This window comes from Pristiophorus japonicus, chromosome 18, assembly GCF_044704955.1.
Source record: "Pristiophorus japonicus isolate sPriJap1 chromosome 18, sPriJap1.hap1, whole genome shotgun sequence".
NCBI classification, from domain to species: Eukaryota; Metazoa; Chordata; class Chondrichthyes; family Pristiophoridae; genus Pristiophorus; species Pristiophorus japonicus.
In genome coordinates this window covers 26,934,568-26,956,336 of record NC_091994.1, presented here as the reverse complement: position 1 = coordinate 26,956,336, position 21,769 = coordinate 26,934,568, and the positions used below count along the sequence as shown (strand labels likewise).

General features: G+C 42.7%; 1 protein-coding gene across 1 annotated transcript in view; it reads left to right on the top strand.

Moving 5' to 3' along the window:
* The window catches only part of unc13a (unc-13 homolog A (C. elegans)), a 471,750-nt gene that overhangs the window by 405,410 nt on the left and 44,571 nt on the right, over positions 1–21,769 (top strand). Inside the window, exons 31-34 of the mRNA XM_070859800.1 lie at positions 2,644–2,721; positions 9,169–9,257; positions 9,759–9,911; positions 11,688–11,811. Coding sequence (XP_070715901.1) covers positions 2,644–2,721; positions 9,169–9,257; positions 9,759–9,911; positions 11,688–11,811 — 444 coding nt within the window. The remainder of the gene's footprint in view (positions 1–2,643; positions 2,722–9,168; positions 9,258–9,758; positions 9,912–11,687; positions 11,812–21,769) is intronic.

Below are 21,769 nucleotides of genomic sequence, written 5' to 3'. Positions count from 1 at the left end.
ATTTCTGTTTTTATTTCAGATTTACAGTTTTTTCTTTCTGTCATCTCCTGCCAATCCCTTTTACATAGTTGCCGTTGTTATCTGTTACTATTCCGTAAGGAACTATTTGGTTCCTTTTAGACGTCTTAGGGCCGAAATTGCCCCGCGCTGGGTTTGGGGTACACAGTTTGAATTAAAAGAAAATGTAGTGCCCTGCGTAGATGGGCCGGCAAATGTTCCGGAATTGAGTTCTTAGAGCCAAAAAATATTGTGTGCCAGTACCGGGGCGTTCGCGGGGCGCAACACTCAGCGCCATGTTCAGCACATCAGGCTGCATGTTGGTGGCTCGGCCGCACCAGTGCACGCCATTGTTGGGACAACACAGTAAAGATTGCAGCCGCGACGCTACCACCTCCCCTTTAAGGGTAGCCGAGTCGCTCCAGCCACCACAGCTTCTCACCCCACGATGCTCTCGGTGGCATCGCTGCATGCCGACCTCTCATCCTGTGGGGCAATTTCCCCTGCGGGGCGCAAAGGGGTTGGTGCAGAGCGATGCATGGCGGTGCACTAAAACATTTTTCGCGCTCCGAGCCCCGGGGGTGAGCGCTCTGGCCACCGTGTCTGGGGAGAAAACCCTTTACCGCCCCATTAGCTTCCATAGGTGCTAACGGGCCTTTCTGAGAGGGGCAGTTTCACCCCCTTAATCTCTTTTTGATCTGTATGCACAAATAAATCCCATGCACACCACCCTGCACCTTGTCTAAAACTTTTGTCACTTGTTGGCTCTTGCAACTCCATGGGCTAGATTTTCGGCTTCTCCGTTTTCACGGTGAAAATGGAGGCGGGAACAGGAAAATTACCGTTCAGTTAGCGTTAGTGATTAATTGCCTAACTTTTGTCATTTATGCTCTGTGCCAGCGGCGCAGCGCAAAGGGAGGCATTAAACTACTTTTGCGTGCAAAAACGGGATCGTCGCCAATTTTAGCGCGGGGCCGGGAGCGCTCCCAGAGAGGCCTTGGGAGGGGGCGGCGGGGGGAGAAAATTTTAAAAAAACATTGCCAACACCCTTGCCTCACAAATCACTGCAAAAAAATAAAAACTTTAACTTAGCTTTTTTCCAGTTTATCCAACTCACTGCCGCCGGCAGGGCTGCACCACTGTGTTTTCCCTGGCGGTCATCGTGGGGCGTGTTTCGCGGCTTTCGGGTCGGGTGATTGCCGAAACTCACAGCGGTGTCGCAATGCGAGCCGTTGCATTACCGGCGGTGCTTCTAAAGGGAAAAACCGAGCCAAGGATCGCGATTGGGCGAAAAACAGCTGACCGCCCCATTTTTCGCCACGGAGGGTCAAAAAACGGCGAAAACTGGGTCGCAAATGACCCGAAAATGCAGTCCCATATCTCACTGTACCTTTTGTACCTCTTAAGCCTGCGTTCCCTTTTTATTATTTCAATCATTTTCTTACATGTTTCTACTTTTCTTCATTTTATTATGCCTGTTTTATGTTCTCCACTCAGCTAATAAATGTGTTGTGGTAATATAAGGTTCTACTGCATAACAAGATGGAAGTGTTACATTTTATTCACAAGAACATAAAAAAAGGCATCGTCTCTGCATTCCTTGCTTGCTAATTTACAAAATTCAACAGCAGAAACATGCTGAAAATTCTCTCGGGAGCCATTATGTGCTAGGAAATCAAACATTGTTAAAAGTTACAAAAAGGTAACTTTCAAACAATCAAATATTGTTTCAGAAATGGAAAATGCAGAAGGCTATGGGAAATCTATGACTCGCTCATTGGCATCTCGGTACAATTTCACAAAATGTTATTATGTACCTAGGAATGATCAAGGAGAATTTAGTACGGCATGCCTCATTATTCTGTTTGTCTCCAACATCCTGCTGGTGTTCTGCCATCTCATATTTTAAAAGAGATCAAAATGTAACACTTGGCCAGATACAGGTCCCATTTGCTTTAATCCTTGTGAGACAAATATGTAGATGAGAAAAATGGCTAAGGAATCCAGGCACCTCTTTAAGAACATAAGAAATAGGAGCAGGAGTAGGCAATACAACTCCTCGAACCTGCTCCACCATTGAATGAGATCATGGCTGATCTTCGACCTCAACTCCATTTTCCCACCCGATCCTCATATATCTTTATTTTGAAAATTACCTGTTTAATTGTTGTGCAATAGTTACTTATGGTTGGCTGTAACTGTATAAAAATGTTGTTCCTTTATGGTTTATGCCAATACTTGTCTTGTAATATTGTCGTGAAAATAATTAATTATATTTTTTATACAATTTTGTTATTTTTCTTTGCTTGTTTGGTGTCTGAAATATTTGTCTGTGATATTCCCTTAAAATTACTGTCACTATTCAGGAGTCAATAATTGTTCAATCCTTCAGAAATGCAAACTAATTTTATAAATGTTTTATATATAATTTAATAGAATATAAGATGTTTTTAAACATCATTAATATTTGTAATTATGAATTATGGCAAATAAAATTGAATTCAGTATAAGCCTTTAAAATATATTACATTTATTTTCACATTCATTTACATAGATATATCAATTTTTAACATTTATTTTCATTGAAAGTAAAAGGCTGTAGCTATAAAAATAATGACTCATAATATCGTGTTAAACCTTTTGTAGCCGTGTATCCTGATAAACAACATCCAGCAGCTTCGAGTGCAACTGGAGAAGATGTTTGAAGCGATGGGAGGAAAAGACGTAAGACCCTGAAATTCTCAATTTATTTTTACTTTTAAATACTTTGGAGTTAATAGTATATGAAATTATGTTAATTTTGGCCCTAAATTTCCTTGATATCTGTAGCACTGTTATAGTGCCAGAAAATAACACCATTTACTAGCTGGGGGGACAGCATGGAAATTTCCTGTGTAAAAACATTTGCTTATGAGCAGTTGTCAGTTCTGGGATAATTCATGTGTTTATATAAATGTAAGCAGCTGAAACCCCAGGAAATTTGAGTGCCATAATTGCGCAATACTGCAAACCTCTGTCTTCAGCACAACCCTGCAACACTGACGGTAAGATTGAACCTCGGGTGTTTTCTCCCTTAGTTCTGCTCAAATATCTCCAACACACATCTTTATTCTATGTTGCCAGCAATTGGCAATACAGGCATCATCTGTGCTCACTAGACAAGCAGGTAGAAGAGCTTAGAGCAGGAGAACGGTGAAGTTCTAGGTGGTGGAGCTCAAAACTTCGAGACAAAACTTCCTAGGACTACTGTCCTGTAAGCCGCGCTGCCTTAAGGGAGGTGGCACTGTCTGCCAACTCCCTTCGCAGAGCAGTACAAGAAGAAATTCAATGATCTATCTGATTTAAACATGGTAAGGCAGTCATATTGATTTTCCTTTCGCTCCTTCCCACTCTGAGCACTACCACACTCTTCAACACTCACACTTCTAACCTCTCACACTGCACTCTAGTTAAAGGCATCTACTTACTGCAGAGCATGCACTATGGCTATACACTTCCCTAACACACGAAACAGTTTTGCACAATCCCTAAAACACCATCCTCTACTCTTAACATCTTCAGGTCCTGAACTTGAGGAAAGGTAACTTCGATGGTATGAGACGTGAATTGGCTAGAATAGACTGGTGAGTGATACTTAAAGGGTTGACGGTGGATAGACAATGGCAAGCATTTAAAGATCACATGGATGAACTTCAACAATTGTACATCCCTGTCTGGAGTAAAAATAAAACAGGGAAGGTGGCTCAACCGTGGCTAACAAGGGAAATTAAGGATAGTGTTAAATCCAAGGAAGAGGCATATAAATTGGCCAGAAAAAGCAACAAACCTGAGGACTAGAAGAATTTTATAATTCAGCAGAGGAGGACAAAGGGTTTAATTAGGAGGGGGAAAATAGAGCATGAGAGGAAGATTGCTGGGAACATAAAAACTGACTGCAAAAGCTTCTATAGATATATGAAGAGAAAAAGATTAGTGAAGACAAACGTAGGTCCCTTGCAGTCAGATTCAGGTGAATTTATAATGGGGAACAAAGAAATGGCGGACCAGTTAAACAAATACTTTGGTTCTGTCTTCACGAAGGAAGACACAAATAACCTTCCGGAAATACTAGGGGACCGAGGGTCTAGTGAGAAGGAGGAACTGAAGGAAATCCTTATTAGGCAGGAGATTGTGTTAGGGAAATTGATGGGATTGAAGGCTGATAAATCCCCAGGGCCTGATAGTCTGAATCCCAGAGTACTTAAGGAAGTGGTTCTAGAAATAGTGGATGCATTGGTGATCATTTTCCAACAGTCTATCGACTTTGGATCAGTTCCTATGGACTGGAGGGTAGCTAATGTAACACCACTTTTTAAGAAAGGAGGGGGAGAGAAAACGGGTAATTATAGACTGGTTAGCCTGACATCAGTAGTGGGGAAAATGTTGGAATCAATTATTAAAGATGAAATAGCAGCGCATTTGGAAAGCAGTGACAGGATCGGTCCAGTCAGCATGGATTTATGAAAAGGAAATCATGCTTGACAAATCTTCTGGAATTTTTTGAGGATGTAACTGGTAGAGTGGACAAGGGAGAACCAGTGGATGTGGTGCATTTGGACCTTCAAAAGGCTTTTTGACGAGGTCCCACACAAGAGATTGGTGTGCAAAATTAAAGCACATGGTATTGGGAGTAATGTACTGACGTGGATAGAGAACTGGTTGGCAGACAGGAAGCAGAGAGTCGGGATAAACGGGTCCTTTTCAGAATGGCAGGCAGTGACTAGTGGGATGCCGCAGGGCTCAGTGCTGGGACCCCAGCTATTTACAATATACATCAATGATTTAAATGAAGGAATTGTGTAATATCGCCAAGTTTGCAGATGACACTAAGCTGGGAGGAGGTGTGAGCTGTGAGGAGGATGTTAAGAGGCTGCCGGGTAACTTGGACAGGTTTGGTGAGTGGGCAAATGCATGGCAGATGCAGTATAATGTGGATAAATGTGAGGTTATCCACTTTGGTGGCAAAAACACGAAGGCAGACTATTATCTGAATGGCGGCAGATTAGGAAAAGGGGAGGTGCAACAAGACCTGGGTATCATGGTACATCAGTCATTGAAAGTTGGCATGCAAGTACAGCAGGCGGTGAAGAAGGCAAATGATGTGTTGGCCTTTATAGCTAGAGATTTGAGTATAGGAGCAGGGAGGTCTTACTGCAGTTGTACAGGGCCTTAGTGAGGCCTCACCTGGAATATTGTGTTCAGTTTTGGTCTCCTAATCTGAGGAAGGGCGTTGAGAGAGTGATGCAAAGGTTCACCAGACTAATTCCCGGGATGGGGACTGACATATGAGGAGAGACTGGATTGACTGGGCCTGTATTCACTGGAGTTTAGAAGGATGAGAGGGGATCTCATAGAAACATATAAAATTCTGATGGGACTGGACAGGTTAGATGCTGGAAGAATGTTCCCAATGTTGGGAAAGTCCAGAACCAGGGGACATAGTCTAAGGATAAGGGGTAAGCCATTTAGGACTGAGATGAGGAGAAACTTCCTCACTCAGAGTTGTAAACCTGTGAAATTCCCTACCGCAGAGCGTTGTTGATGGCAGTTCATTGGATATATTCAAGAGGGAGTTAGATATGGCCCTTACGGCTAAAGGGATCAAGGGGTATGGAGAGAAAGCAGAATAAGGGGTACTGAGGTGAATATGATCAGCCATGATCTTATTGAATGGTGGTGCAGGCTCGAAGGGCTGAATGACCTACTCCTGCACCTATTTTCTATGTTTCTATGTTTCACACCCTACATCCCTCCAATCACACTCACCACATACTCTTCTGCTGCCAGCTTTACCCTTATTCGCATAAATCATTGCAGAAGAAACTGGAGCGCAACATAAAGCCATTGGAGGTGCCCCCCCCGCCCCATAAGGAGAAGCCCTGGTCCTTGTGGGCAAACACTACACCTCATCTGCGCCAGAGGTGAGAAACTACAATGGTGCAAACTCCGTTCTTCTCAAATTCTACTATGCTTTCCTGCAAATCCATCACTTCTACAGGAAGAGGAGCAGGAAGAAGACCTGGGTGCATCCTTTGACCTAGTGCCTAATGAGATGGATGAAAAGGACAAGAAGCCTTGGCAACAGGGAGAGCCAAGCCATTCCGGCCTGTCCACCTCTGACCCAAACCCATCACCCAGATTACCATCTGCATCACTCGTCACTGGCTTCCTCTCTACCAGGCACCAGCTCACAGAGTTTTACCTGGTGGGAATTTATATAGTGATAGTGAGGAATTACCAACAGGTGTGAGTCACTGAGCATGATGGAACCGGCAGAGTTGGGAGGTGGATCAAGATGTGCGGAGGCAGACGAGAAGGCTGCCGATGACTTCAGAGTTGTGGGACCCAGACCTCGTGGGTACTCACCTCAAAAAAAGGATGTTGGAGGAACATCAAACCTATGCGCAAGGGCAATCCTCCAGGATGTGTGGCAGGTGAGAGGTATGGCTATCGAGTCTACATTTCTCCTTTGTGACAACATCTCGGAAGGCTTCTCTTCTTTGCAGGTAACAATGCAGCAAGGGGCAGCTACAGCGGAGCCCCAGATGAAAGGCAGCCAGGAACCAGTGGGGACTTCCACCTTCATAAACGCACATACTGCAGCAATGGAGATAATTGGAGCGCAGCATTGATTGTGGCCTCCAGACCATGACCATTGTCATTTCTTGGCTGGTCAGACCTCATTGCTGCCATTAGACCAGCCATCCAACTGATCAGTAGAGCTGCAGATCCAGGTCCCAGTGGAATGGCAGCAGCTGGAGTCCACGTGCCAGATACTGCCTTTTCTCAAGACAGCCACACATGCCAGGATTCTGGCGATACCCCCCAGTATTTCTGCATATAGTTGTGGGTGACACCAGGCTGCCCAGGAGCACCCTCCAGAGATGCAGCCAGCAGAAGTTTCCTCTCAGGAACCAGCTGCCATGAGTCGAGGTCCACTTCCATCTAATGGCCCCTTTCTACAGCATGAGGGATCAACTATTTCTCACACTACAAGCCCTGAGGAAGCACTTAAACACAGCACACGAATAGGAGGTAGGAGTGCACGGCTAGACACGAGGAGGAACCACTGTGCTAAGAGCAGGAATAAATATTTTTTTGTAATGAATAAATGTACTGTTTTGTTCGGAATACACTGTGCAGTGATCTTGTGCTTCGTTACTTATGGTTATGATACTCTTTAAGGAAAGGGAGCACTCATTTGGTGTGGATTCAAGTGATGCTTCGTGGCAAAGTCCTGTTGGGCCAAAGTGGTCTGCTCTGGTGTTATCTGGTAGGGTTGGTAGAAGAAGGTAAGACTGAGGTGATGCCACTGCAGTCCGTCAGTTGATCAGAATCTGCCCTCTATGCCCCTTGTAGCAGCAACTGAGAACACAGCCTGGTTTGGTGTCACAGACGAGTAGCTTGACATGGGAATGCTACCCCTTCCTATTCACGCACCAGCAACTCCTTGGTTGGTTGGCACCTTTAATGCCACATGCATGTCTTCGTGGCACCTGCACTCTTGACAGCTCCTTGGTTAATGCTGCACATTTGCCCTGTAGCAAACTGGAAGGATCCAAAACTGTAAAAGTTGAAGGATGCTGTCACTTTAATTGCCACGACCAGAGCAGTTCCGGCAGTAAAGAAAATTTGCAGATCTTTGTGATGAAGTTGGCAGTGATGCCCAATGGCACCCTTGGAGAGACGCAGCTGTCTGATGCACAACTGCTCGGAGCGGTCCTCTTAGGGACCAGTACACGTGGTATGGGTAATATCTGGTGGGTTCTGTCCTCTGCCTTGCTTCCTGATTTTCCTGCTGCTGCAACTCCTCCACCATTATGATGCACCCATGGGGAAAGTCATCTCTTGTCTAAAATTGATCTGAGTGTGGGTTTGGTGGTGGGGAAAGTCGGGGGTTTTCCAAATATTTTTCTGGGAAAAGTGGAGAGTACTGTGATAAAAGGAAGTGCAGGTGTCAGTGATTACAAAATGTGAAGGAAGAGGTTAAAATAGATAATTGGAAGCCTGTAATCATTAAGTGAAGTTGATGCTCTCTTCAGCTCATCAACTCCTCACTTACACTTGTCTGAAATGCTGCACCTGTTTTTTGGGGTCTAAAGTAACACCAATTGGAGGACTGGCATTAACCCACGAAACTTCCGTGCACTTGAATAATTCAGCTATGGAAATGTATCCTGAGGAGTTTTGACAGGCATTACATTGGCACTCATGGAAATTTGTGTTTAGTGCAATAACAGACATAAGCGGCGTAATTCACTAAAACACAAATTTCCTTGATTTTTTTGGCGCTATAATGGCATAACTACAGCGGTACTGCCAAAGGTCGTGAGGAATTTCACCTTCTGCTTTATTAAAACAAATTTATTTTCACGTGTTACCTTTGAGTTCAAAATCGTTATACAGATCCCAGCTTCTAAGCAGTTAATATTTTAACCAAAAATGTTATTCTGAAACTTTAAACAACTTTTTGTGTACTTTTCCTGTGTATTGTCAAAATCCAAACAGAAAAAAAGAACAGAGGCATTAGAGTTGGAGTGCTACTTTGTTACATAAAAAATAAATACTTTCTCCTTCTAGGCTGGCTATTATTTACAGTTAACTTATACTGAAAAAGCATCACTCTTCAGGACCACACACAACCTATTGCTTCTGAGTTGGAGTGCTTACATCTGTCAAGACAAGACTGACCTAGATTTAACTAGAGTATAACTATTAGTGATGAGCTTTATGTCAGTTTTTAAAAAAATTATATAGTCCAGTTAGTCTGTCATTCAAGAGGAGTATTGATGCGTGTTGCTTAGTGGTTCTCTTACTGTTCATCTCCATAACTTGCACACTCTGCATTTTACACACACTCCGGGGACAGTACTTCAGCTTCAGGATTTCTCATTGATTTATTGGTCTGTGGTCCACTTGTGCAGTTAAGAAAAAAGACATAAGCATATAAGAAAGCATAGAATGGGGGAAAAGATCATTTGGCCATCTTGCATGTTGCTTCTGACCATCTACAGTCCATTCTATTTTTTTTAATTCTCCACTCATTTCCTCTCCTACCCACCATGTTCATCTTGGCTAGTAGTTTTCTGAATGACTGCGGTATATACAGTGAATAACTGTCTCTATTTTCAGCTGAATGCTGAAGCCAGTGACATTTTAAAAGAGCTGCAGATAAAACTCAATAATGTGCTGGATGACCTCAGCAGGGTGTTTGCACTAAGGTAAGGATTTCAACATGCTTGTAATATTTAAGGCACATCTGCAATTAAATATAGTCAGGTCACATTTTATCAGACGAAAATTGTTTTAAGCGATCAGTAGTTTCAAAACTAAGGTACATTTGGTAATTTGTTAGTCTGGTGTTCTAATGTAAAGTGCCAGTTAAAAGTCCTACAACAAACAGCTGTAGTAAGACTAGACAATACAATATACAGAGTTGGTAATTTTGATATCTATCACTTGACAAATTGTCTTTATAACCAGCATAAATTTTTTAATGTTAACTAATAGATAATAACTCCAGTGAGTTAATGACTGTTCCATTGGGATAAGAATTTCTGATCATTTATTTTAATTATTATGACTATAAATATATAATTTTTTAATGTTTTACTTGCACTTTAACCCTTATAAAGAAAATTAACATTGTAACAAAAAAGATGCCAGAGCTTTGCTTGTTTTAAAATATGATTTATTTGCTTGAATCTCTTTGGTACTTTCAGTTTTCAGCCTCACATTGAGGAATCTGTGAAACAGATGGGAGATATTCTCAGCCAGGTGAAAGGAACTGGAAATGTCCCTGCCAGCACTTGTAACAGTGTGGCTCAGGATGCTGACAATGTTCTCCAACCACTCATGGACCTGCTGGATAGCAAGTAAGTTAGGGTTTTCTACATTTTTAATTTAGAATGTTTGTTTAGCATGTCGTTGGCTCTTGAGAGAGTAGACTTGAACCCTACTCATGCACTTTCAAAATGACAGCTGATATGTTTTCATTAAGTTAATGGAAGCACAAATCAGGAGAGGTGTGTAACAGGTGGCCGAGCTAATGTTGCTAATTTTGCACTATCACCAAAGGTCAAAATTACCCCTGTTGGGTCCAGTGGGAGAAAGACATCACCTCACGTTGACATGTAGTCATGATATCAAGCCACTTCCATTAGCGTTACAAAACAAATCAACTAAATTTAATTTAAGATCGAAGGAAGCCTTGGTGTTCCTCCAGCATGTTGGCCATTGTAATATGAAGAAAAGAATGGAACGGGATCTATTTTGACTTTATTTAAAAATTTATAATATTACAGGGGAGGATTTAAGTTTAATTACATCTACCCTCCCAGTCAAAATAGTGCATGATATGGCGACTCTGAAAAAGTGAAGATTTTTATATTATATTTAAAGGTATCTTATGTACCTGATTATAAGTGCAACAGGGGCATTTTCTAATAGGTATTGGCCATGGCGTAGTGGTAGCACTGTCGCCTCTGAGTCAGAAGGTTGTGGGTTCAAGTCCCACTCAAAAGACTTAAGCACAAAGTCTAGGTTGACACTCCATTGCAGTACTGAGGGAATGCTGCAATGTTGGAGGTGCCGTCTTTCGGATGAGACATTTCAGGTGAACATAAAAGATTCCATGGCACTATTTCAAAAAGGAGCAGAGGCGTTCCAGCCAATATTTATTCCTCAACCAACATCACTAAAAAACAGATAATCTGGTCATAATCACATTGCTGTTTATCCACAACTGGCTGTTGCGTTTACAACATTGACCACACTTCAAAAAATATTTAATTGGCTGTAAAGCGCTTTGGGACATCACGAGGTTGTGAAAGGCGCAATATACATAGAAGTTCTTTATTTCTTTATGGCAATAAGGGGAAAAACAGCCTTAGTAAGGTTGAGTTGTAGTTCTTAAAGCAGTGGAAACTACTGTTCTTTAGTTGCAAAGCCATTCTGACCCCATATCCTCTCCATCACCAAGATCGCCTACTTCCACCACCCTAATATTGCACGTCCCCTGCCTCAGCCCATTGACTGCTGAAACCTTCATCCATGCTTTTGTCACCTCCAGAATCGACGATTCCAATGCTCTCTAGGCTGGCCTTCCACCCTCTGTAAACTTCAGTGCATTCAGAACTCTGCTGTCCGTATCATAATTCGCACCAAGTCCCGTTTACCCATCACCCCGGTGTTCTCTGACCTACATTGGCTCCCGGACCGGCAACACCTCAAATTTAAAATTCTCATCCTGGTGTTCAAATCCCTCCATGACCTCACCCCTCTCTATCTCTGTAACCTTCTCCAGACTTACAACCCTCTGAGATCTCTGTTCTCCTATTCTGGTCTCTGCCATAACCTCGATTTTCATTGCCGCACCATTGGTGGCCATTTCTTCAACTGCCTAGGCCCTAAGTTCTGGAATTCCCTCCCTAAATCTCTCTACCTCTCTTTTCTGCTTTAAGACTGCTCTTTAAAACCTACCTCTTTGACCAAGCTTGTAGTCACCTATCCTGATATCTCTTTATGTGGTTCAGTGTCAAATTTTGTTTGATAACACATCTGTGAAGTTTTCCTAAATTGAAGGCGCTATATAAATGCAAGTTGTATTTGTTAGTTTGAACATTAGTGCATGTGTGTACTTCCTCCTCCAGTTTGACACTCTTTGCAAAGATCTGTGAGAAAACTGTGTTGAAGCGTGTCCTAAAAGAATTATGGAAGATTGTAATGAACACAATGGAGAAAACTATTGTCCTACCGCCTTTAACTGATCAAACGGTGAGTAGCAGCTTCTGCATTTCAAGCCATACTTTTGGCTTAGCGAGACTACACAGCAAATTAATGTAGCGCAACCGAATAAATTATTGGATTGATCTATCATATCTGTAGAAAGATAAAATAACCAGTCATGTTAATTTTATAGTATCATGTAATGTTAATAATCTCCATACTTCGTATTAATAAGTTACCTAAAAATCCAGTTTATGCTTTATTACAAGTCAAGAAGAAGATGTAGTAAATATGTTGGTAATAAAATGTATATAGGAACAAAAACTCACCACATGGATTGGGTTGGTCATTTTGATACCTCCTAGTGCATGAGCTGAATTGAGGCATTGGTCAATGTAAATGCTAGAAGAGTGCATTCTGTTCCAATCATTATAAGCATTGTTTTTATTCACCAATGTTAAAACTGCAATGGAAATAAAGCAACAGACTATTTCTCAGGGGTTTGGCTTAGGTAAAGGTGTGGGGGGAAAAAACATTGCTAATCTAAATTAATTTCCAGTAGATATGACAATCACTAAGAAGTGGTACTCAGTAAGATAATTGGACTAAAGGCAGATAAACCCCTGGACCTGATGGCTTGCATTCTAGGGTCTTAAGAGAAGTAGCGGCAGGGATTGTGGATGTATTAGTTGCAATTTACCAAAATTCCCTGGATTCTGGGGAGGTCCCAGCAGATTGGAAAACTGTAAATGTAACGCCCCTATTTAAAAAAGGAGGCAGACAAAAAGCAGGAAACTATGGACCAGTTAGCCTAACATCTATGGTTGGGAAGATGTTGGAGTCCATTATTAAAGAAGCAGTAGCAGGACATTTGGAAAAGCAGAATTCGGTCAGGCAGAGTCAGCATGGATTTATGAAGGGGAAGTCATGTTTGACAAATTTGCTGGAATTCTTTGAGGATGTAACGAGCAGGGTGGATAAAGGGGAACCAGTGGATGTGGTGTATTTGGACTTCCAGAAGGCATTTGACAAGGGGCCACATAAAAGGTTACTGCACAAGATAAAAGTTCACGGGGTTGCGGGTAATATATTAGCATGGATAGAGGATTGGCTAACAAACAGAGAGTAGGGATAAATGGTTAATTCTCGGGTTGGCAATCAGTGGGGTGCCGCAGGGATCAGTGTTGGGACCCCAACTATTTACAATCTATATTAACGACTTGGAAGAAGAGACTGAGTGTAACGTAGCCAAGTTTGCTGACTATACAAAGATGGGAGGAAAAGCAATGTGTGAGGAGGATACAAAAAATCAGCAAAAGGACATAGACAGGCTAAGTGGGTGGGCAAAAATTTGGCAGATGGAATATAATGTTGTAAAGTGTAAGGTTATGCACTTTTGCAGAAAAAATCGAAGAGCAGGTTATTATTTAAATGGAGAAAGATTGCAAAATGCTGCAGTACAGCGGGACCAAGGGGGTACTTGTGCAAGAAACACAAAAGGTTAGTATGCAGGTACTGCAAGTGATCAGGAAGGCCAATGGTATCTTGGTCTTTATCGCAAAGGGGATGGAGTATAAAAGCAGGGAAGTCTTACTACAGTTGTACAGGGTATTGGTGAGGCCACACCTGGAATACTGTACAGTTTTGATTTCCATATTTACGAAAGGATATACTTCCTTTGGAGGCAGTTCAGAGAAGGTTCACAGGGCTGATTCTGGAGATGAGGGGGTTGTCTTATGAGGAAAGGGTGAGTGGGTTGGGCCTCTAATTGGAATTCAGAAGAATGAGGTGTGATCTTATCGAAACGTACAGGATTATGAGGGGGCTTGACAAGGTGGATGCAGAGAGGATGTTTCCACTGATAGGGGAGACTCGAACTAGAGGGCAAAATCTTAGAATAAGGGGCCGTCCATTTAAAACTGAGATGAGGAGAAATTTCTTCTCTGAGGGTTGTAAATCTGTGGAACTTACTGCCTCAGAGAGCTATGGAAGCTGGGACATTGAAAAAATTTAAGGCAGAAATAGACAGTTTCTTAAACGATAAGGGAATAAGAGGTTATGGAGAGCGGGCAGGCAGGTGGACCTGAATCCATGATCGGATCAGCCATCATCGTATTGAATGGCGGAGCAGGCTCGAGGAGCCGTATGGCCTACTCCTATTTCTTATGTTCTTATATTCTGATATAAGCAAGCTTTTAAATCTATTATTATTGAATATATCCTCCATTGCAAAAAAATTGTGCAGTTTGAAAAAAATGTTTTAATATTAATTGTTTAGCAGCCAATAATTAACATCCACCAATTCCTTTTTTATTTTTTGCATCATCAAGAGATTAGGATCTTTTTCAGAGTGCATTGTCAGGGCACAGATACAATGCATGTTCTTTATTTTGCAAATCTTTTTTTTTATTAAACAATGTAATCAAGATCTGTTTGAAAGGGCAACAATTTAAAAAATCTTTTAAATTCTCAACAAAAGTGGTCTGTATTGACAGTACTTATACTGTTATTTTTTAATAATTAAAACCTTCAGATTTCAGTCTATATTTTTGTAATATAACCAAAGGGCTAAAGGATCTAACAGTTTTCTTTAACAGGGTTGTGAAATCAACTGATTTGAAAAGTTGCATTAAACTAGAAAAGTGATAGTAATATGCTGGTCTGATCATCATTTTCTTTAATTGTTCTGCTCTCTGATAATGGCAGATGATTGTAAGTACAGCACTATGTGTCTGTCTGTCTGTCTGCTGTGCGTTCAGTAGAATCAGCCAGTATTGTTGGCCCCAAGTTTCCACATGATTTGCTCCTGATTTTTAGGAGCAACTGGTGTAGAACGGAGTATCTTAGAAATCGGTATTCTCCACATTGAGTGTGCTCCAGTTAGAACAGTTTCACTTTTGAACAGAATTTTTTTTTTCAAAAGGGGGCGCGTCCGGCCACTTACGCCTGTTTTCAAAGTTTCCACAGTGAAAACTTACTCCAAACTAACTTAGAATGGAGTAAGTGAAGATTTTTGTACGCTGGAAAAAACCTTGTCTACACTTTAGAAAATCAGGCGTAGGTTACAAATTAGGCGTAGGGAACGAGGTGGGGGGGGAAGGGAAGTCATTAAATTGTACAATCAATCCTTAGTTATACTTATACAAATATTAGACAAATAAATCAAACCTGAATAAAAATGTATAAGCAAAGAAAATATTAAATAAACCATCTTCCTACCTGTGTGAAACAGCAGCAGCTGCTGTGCTTCAGGCAGGCCTTTCATGTTGGAGACAGGCAGCGGTGTGGCGTCAGTGTCTCGTCTCGACGGCAGCGGCAGGCAGCAAGCAGCCTTCGAGCTGAGCTGCGGTGCTTGAGGCAGGCCTTCATTCCCCGCGAAGATGCAGCACCCGGACGGACTTGAGGCCATTCGGCCATGGGATTGCAGCGGTGTCAGTGGCTGGCCGGGAGCCGAAGAATGAACACAGGACACACGCAGCTACAGATTTAAAATTTTTTAGGCCGTTCGGCCACGCTTATGGGGCGGCGTCAGTGGCTCGAAGGCAGCCGAAGAATCAGGAGCCGACGTGAGGCCATTCGGCCATGGGATTGCAGCGGCGTCAGTGGCTGGCCGGGAGCCGAAGAAAGAACAGCAGCAGCCTTCGAGCTGTGAGGAGGACTGACTGAGGCCATTTGGACAGGGAGAAGCAGCCACATCGACATCTTTATATTTAAATTTGCAGAATGGGTGCTGCATTGTCAACACCACATATTATGCAATGGTTTGCTTCCTCATGCAAGAAATTCTTTGTTCTTGGTGGACGTTGATCCATTGCAAAGTTGAATTGGCACTTTTATTTCTCCAAACACACAGTCCTTAATTTGCAGGCACCGGTTCTGCAAGTTTAGCAGTGAAAAGCTGAACTCACTGATTTCAGCAGGTGATTTATTCAGAAGTGCTGCTAAAAGCACTCCCACACACAGAAATATCAAGAAAATTAAAATACAAGCCTTTGCAGGGGTCCAAGAAACAAATCTTCACTTTTTCTGCAGTACTTTTAAAAATGGCCGAGTGCCAGTGTTTACTTCAGACTGCGCATGCGCGAACGCTCCAACGCGCACGCGCAGGGTTGCCGGCACCAAGAAGCCTCATTTCAATTGTACCCGCCCCCTCCTACTTACAAAATCGGCGTGAGTGGTAGGCTCCGCCCCCTGTGCTCGAGAATACCGCACTTTTTTTCCGGCGCCGTTTTCGGCACGAAAAACAGGCGCCCAGCTCTGAGGTGCGCCTTTTTTGCCGCGTGTGGAAACTTGGGGCCGTTGTGTGTGGCTGCGCTCGTCAGTGTATGCTGCCACAAGCTGGTGCACATGGCTGACTCTGGTTAATAATACTACCCCTGCTAGGCTCCCATACCTGAAGTTTCCCTTGTTTTGTCACTTGAATGTTTGCTCCTTTGGATTTAAAAAGTCTGTTAGAAGTGTGTTGTATGTTTACGGCTCGATGCTAGATGTGCATATCAAGGAAATGTCCATCTAAGTAAAAGCTAACTGCTTGTCTTTGTTGAAATGTTCTTACGTGTATCAGTTGCTGCCACTGTTTAATTAACAGCTGCTGTTTTTGTGTTTTGAACCTTTTGGCTGATTCTTTTTCTGCAAGAGATACCCTTTCAGAGATACCATGCTGAAATGCATCTGCAGTCATGTTTTGTTCATTATTCATAAGAGTTGCTAATAATATGTGCTGCGATCTTATTCTAAAATTGTTTTCTTAACTTAGTTGAAATATGACATCCTGTGCTCTTAGTTGCTTTGATTATTGATGTTGAATAACAAGTTTAATAGTTAAAACATTAGAATTAATATAATCGCAGATTAGAAATAAATACAATTATTGCGTAGTCATCAGAATAGTTATCACAAGCTGATGTAACTGAGAGGCACGGACTTCCCCTTTCGCCACTGCTCTTGTTTTTCTTTTACTCCGCCATAGTAGTTCTCCAACACCTAACCCAAGTAATTGTTTATGACAGTGGAAGACACTGTTCTCACCTGATGCCCACAGACATACAATAAACTCAAAATCTGTAAAAGTTATATCAACCATACACCATGGAGAATAAATTCAAATTTGCCGTTAAAATCAAGAGGGAAACCCAAATGTCATGTAGTATGCTCACATGTAGAGCCACTTGGATGTACACATTGTGACTGCAAGATCACGTGCTTCTTCTGCTGGAGATTTTAGCAGTGATGATTGACTAATTTATTTATTTTTAAAGCATAATTTTCATAGGTCTGCCCAGTTGTGATGCCTGTTTTTTTTTAAAAAAACATCCGCTAACTAAATACCAGTAATTGTTTCAAATGATCGCTGTACAGGATCTTGTAGAACAACCTGAAATTCTGAGATGCATGATGGGCACATTTTTGAATGCTATGTTCAAATTAACCTACCAAAGTTAGTCAGCTGGTATCAGTAAAAATAATCATGAAGCTGTTGGATTGTCACAAAAACCTAACTTTGGCAAAAACCTTCTAAAGCCTGAAGCCTCCAAATCTGCCAAACAATTTAGCTCATTAGTCATAATGAAGATAGATTAATAGTAATTATTGTTAAATTTAATATTACAGCCTTTACCCCAAAATATAAATCTTACTAATAAAGGCTACACACCTTGGGAAGATACCTGCAAGTTAACTCATCCCCCTTACAAATAATAGTTTTGATGTTTTGTCATGATGCAAAATAAATGTATCAAAATGCATTAAGAGTTAAGGGGCCCGAAATTCAGTACCGCTGGAAAGCTGGTGCTCCCCCGCACCTTTTTGTGGCCACTAGTGCCAAATTTTTTCGAGGTTGCGCCACCCCATATTCAGCTCCAAAAGTGAACAAATGGGTTCCAGCGCTAATGAACCTTTCCAATGTGGATTTTTCAGCGGAGTGGCAATTTTAATTCACCACTGAGAAATTCAGCATGCATGTAAGGGTTTCTAATGAGCCAGCTGCTCCCTGGCCTTTTTAAAGGCTGGGGTTTGCAGCAAAACCCTGAGGGGGAAGGAGGTTGTAAGGATGGCTGGTGTAAGAGGTGAAAAGAGAGCCAACAGGTTCACTGATATGGAGCTGGAGACACTGATGGATGGTTTGGAGGACAGAAGGAGAATACTGTTTCCTGACGTAGGGAGACCTGGCAGACCGCCAATACATAATACATGGAGGGAGATTGCAGGGGAGGTGTCAGGCACCTCTATATATGTGAGGACACATCCTCTCAGGAGGGTGCTGGCCAGTCTGCACCCAGCTCTGGGGCGACGGGGATCCTCCTCCTCCTCCTGCGCCTCCCCCTCCTCAGGTGGGTTTGCTGGCTCGACCTCCAATGGCTGTCCCCTCATGATGGCCAGGTTGTGCAGCATGCAGCAGATCACAACGATTGTGGAGACCCATTGAGAAGAGTACTGCAAGGTGCCACCAGAGCGGTCCAGGCTCTGGAACCTCTGCTTAAGGATGCCTATGCACTGCTCGATGATGCACCTGGTGGCACAATGAGCGTCATTGTATGCATGCTCTGGCGCTGTCCTGGGGTTCCGCAGAGGAGTGAGCAGCCAAGTGGACAGGGGATATCCCTTGTTCCAAGCAGCCAACTGCAATCCTGATTCGGGCCAGTGAAGACGGCGGGCACACTGGTCTGGCACAGAATGAACGAATCGTGGCTGCTACCTCCCTTGCCCACTGCCTGGCTGCACGGTGCTGACGGCGATGCCTTCTCCTGTGTGCCGCCCTGCCTCTGACCAGGTGTACCAGGTGTCACCCTCCCAACACTCCTCCCATCCTCAGGGTGAACCCCGCCAAGCAGGTCTCTGCAGCCCACAGGACTCCACTAAAAAGTCAGACCTGAAAGTTGTACAAAAGTACAGAGGTATGTGCAAACCTGAGCAGCACTCAGGTTTAATGGAGCCAAAACAATTAATAAAACTATATCAAGAGATAAATACTGCGGACCATGGAAAATGAAATAAAAACACTAATAATTAATAAAACTATATCAAAAGATAAATACTGCGGATGCATGCTGAAAAATGAAATAAAAACTATAATAAGTAATAAAACTTTTTCAAAAGATAAATACTGCGGATGCATGCTGAAAAATGAAATTAAAACTATAATAAGTAATCAAACTTTTCAACCTACCAAAGAGCCTCAGCGGTATCGCGCTCGAGCACCGCATCGAAAACCTCGCGGGGGCACAGTCAGGAAAAGTCCTACCTTTTCCTCGGTGAATATCGCCATGGTAATCCCTTTCCAGCAACCTGCATGCTGCAGAGCTCACCACTGGAAAGTTTCCTTTACAGCAGCTTCACCCCTCTGTTTCCAGCGAAAGTGAACACCACTGAAATCCTCCCCGAGCTGAATATGGCTCGGGGAGGGAAAAGTACCAGACCGCCCAAACTCCACGGTAGCTGTCCCTTCGGGGGCGGTGAATTTCAGCCCCAAGGTCTGATAAGTATGTGCACACTTTAGTGGCATTGCATTTGACTCTCAATCAACCAGAGTTTGAATCTAAGCATTTACCCTGATTTATATAGACTTATTCTTATCAGGAAAATGTCAGCATTTCTGATCCAGACTACTAGATAAAGAAAGCTTTGTGTGGTACTCAATCCTGGAAAAGGAGGAAATGTGTTATTAGCTACTGTCCAGCAGTGCAGAAATGCACCTAAAATGGCCGATTATGAAAAGTTATGGACAGTGGGCAAGAAGAAACTGGAGCCCCAAACTATTCATTCCTCTCAGCATATTATCTGCAAGAGGAAGAAATTAACTTGAAGGCATCCTTATAAAAGTTTGTAACCTTTATTAGTAAGATTTATATATTAGGTTAAAGGCTGTAACATTAAATTGTCCCTGAGAATTACCATTAATTTATCTAATAAGCAAAATTGTTAGGCAGGTGTGGGAGCTTCAGGCTTCAATGTAGATTTTTATTGTCCATTGTCCAGAAAGTTGAAGTTGATACTATGCATAATTTCACAAGTCGAACCAGACAAGGGAACTATTGTATTTGGTTCATTCTGAGAATTGGTGGTAGAGTGTTTCGATCCCTGGCCCAAGACTGCTCAAAGTGGAGGAGAAGCATCCGGGAAGGCGCCAAACACCTCGAGTCTCTTCGTCGGGAGCAAGCGGAAGCCAAGTGCAAACAGCGGAAGGAGCATACGACAACCCAAACATCCCACCCACCCGTCCCCTCAACCACCGTCTGTCCCACATGCAACAGAGACTGTAGATCCCGCATTGGACTCATCAGTCACGTGAGGGCCTCAGCTATTCACAATCTATATCAATGATTTGGATGATTAGCAATCCAAGATTGCTAATGATACAAAGCTAGGAGATGTAAGTTGTGAGGAGGACATAGAGGTTTCAAGGGGATATAGACAGGCTATGCGAGTGGGCAAGAACATGGCAAATGGAATATAGGACTCAATTTTCCCCAGTGATTTGCGCTGTTTTATTTGGAGCAGGCAGCTCTTTTTGGCCTAAGTTGAAAAACCAGAGTTTCCCAAATCAATTTGCACTAGTGTAACTCCGTTAGTTACGATTTTTGTAGGTCAGTTTTTTTTTCAGCCAAAGGGGGCGTAACCAGCCACGCATGCTAATTCTGGTCATTTATGGAAGTTTGGCCAGCTGAGAGTTACTCCAGTTCTGCTTAGGCCAGTGTATGTGGCCTCTCCAGAAAACCCTTGGTGAGAGTTAAATAAATTGGTGCAAGTAAGGAAATCCGAGCAGCAGGTGCAGACACATACTAAAAGAATTGAAAAACACATAGCAGCAACTTGCCTCCAACCCTGCCCGAAGGCTGTCCAGTCCTTGGGGACCGAGAATGGGACTGGACCGGCAAGCCCTTCAGGCGGGGTTGGAGGTAAGTTGCCGCTATGTGTTTTTCAATTCTTTTAATGTGTTGGGAGCTGGCTGTATGCTTCACTTTGCAGCCTCAGTTTGCATTGTATCCCTGGTTACCATGGCAGCCTGATCTTTTTGGCACCGATCAAGGCTCCATCCCCAAAACTAAAGGACAGGTTAGGCCACTCCAAAATGAAGAAATCCAACGGGGAAACTTAGAACATTTTTTTTTTGGCGTACTTGGGCCCCAAAAAATCGTGCGTAACTACGCCAAAAAAAAGCTTGGGGAAAATTGAGCCCATAATGTGGAGAAATGTGAAGTTATCCACTTCGGTAGGAAAAATAGAAACACACAGTATTTTTTAAATGGTGAGAGATTAGGAAATGTTGGTGTTCAGAGGGACCTGGGTATCCTTGTACATGAATCACAAAGTTAATATGAAGGTGCAGCAAACAATTAGGAAAGCAAATGGTATGTTGGCCTTTATTACAAGAGGATTTGAGTATAAGAGTAAAGACATCTTACTGCAATTATATAGGGCCCTAGTGTGACCACACCTGGAGTATTGTGTACAGTTTTGGTCTCCTTATTTAAGGAAGGATATACTTGCCATAGAGGGAGTGCAATGAAGGTTCACCAGACTGATTCTTGGGCTTGGGGGATTGTCCTAGGAGGCGAGATTAAGTAAACTAGGCCTGTATTCTCTAGAGTTTAGAAAAATGAGAGGTGACATAATTGAAACATACAAAATTCTTACAGGGCTTGACCGGGTAAATGCAGGGGGGATGTTTCCCCTGGCTGGGGAGTCTCGAACCAGGGGTCACAGTCTCAGAATAATGGGTCGTCCATTTAGGACTGAGATAAAGAGAAATTTCTTCACTCAGAGGGTGGTGAATCTTTGGAATCCTCTACCCCAGTGGAAACTCAGTCTTTGAGTATATTCAACACAGAAATCGATATATTTTTGGATATTAAGGGAATCCAGGGATATGGGGATAGTGCAAGAAAGTGGAGTTAATAAGAACATAAGAAATAGGAGCAGGAGTAGGCCATATGGCCCCTCGAGCCTGTTCTGTCATTTAATACTATCATGGCTGATCCGATCATGGACTCAGGTCCACTTCCCTGCC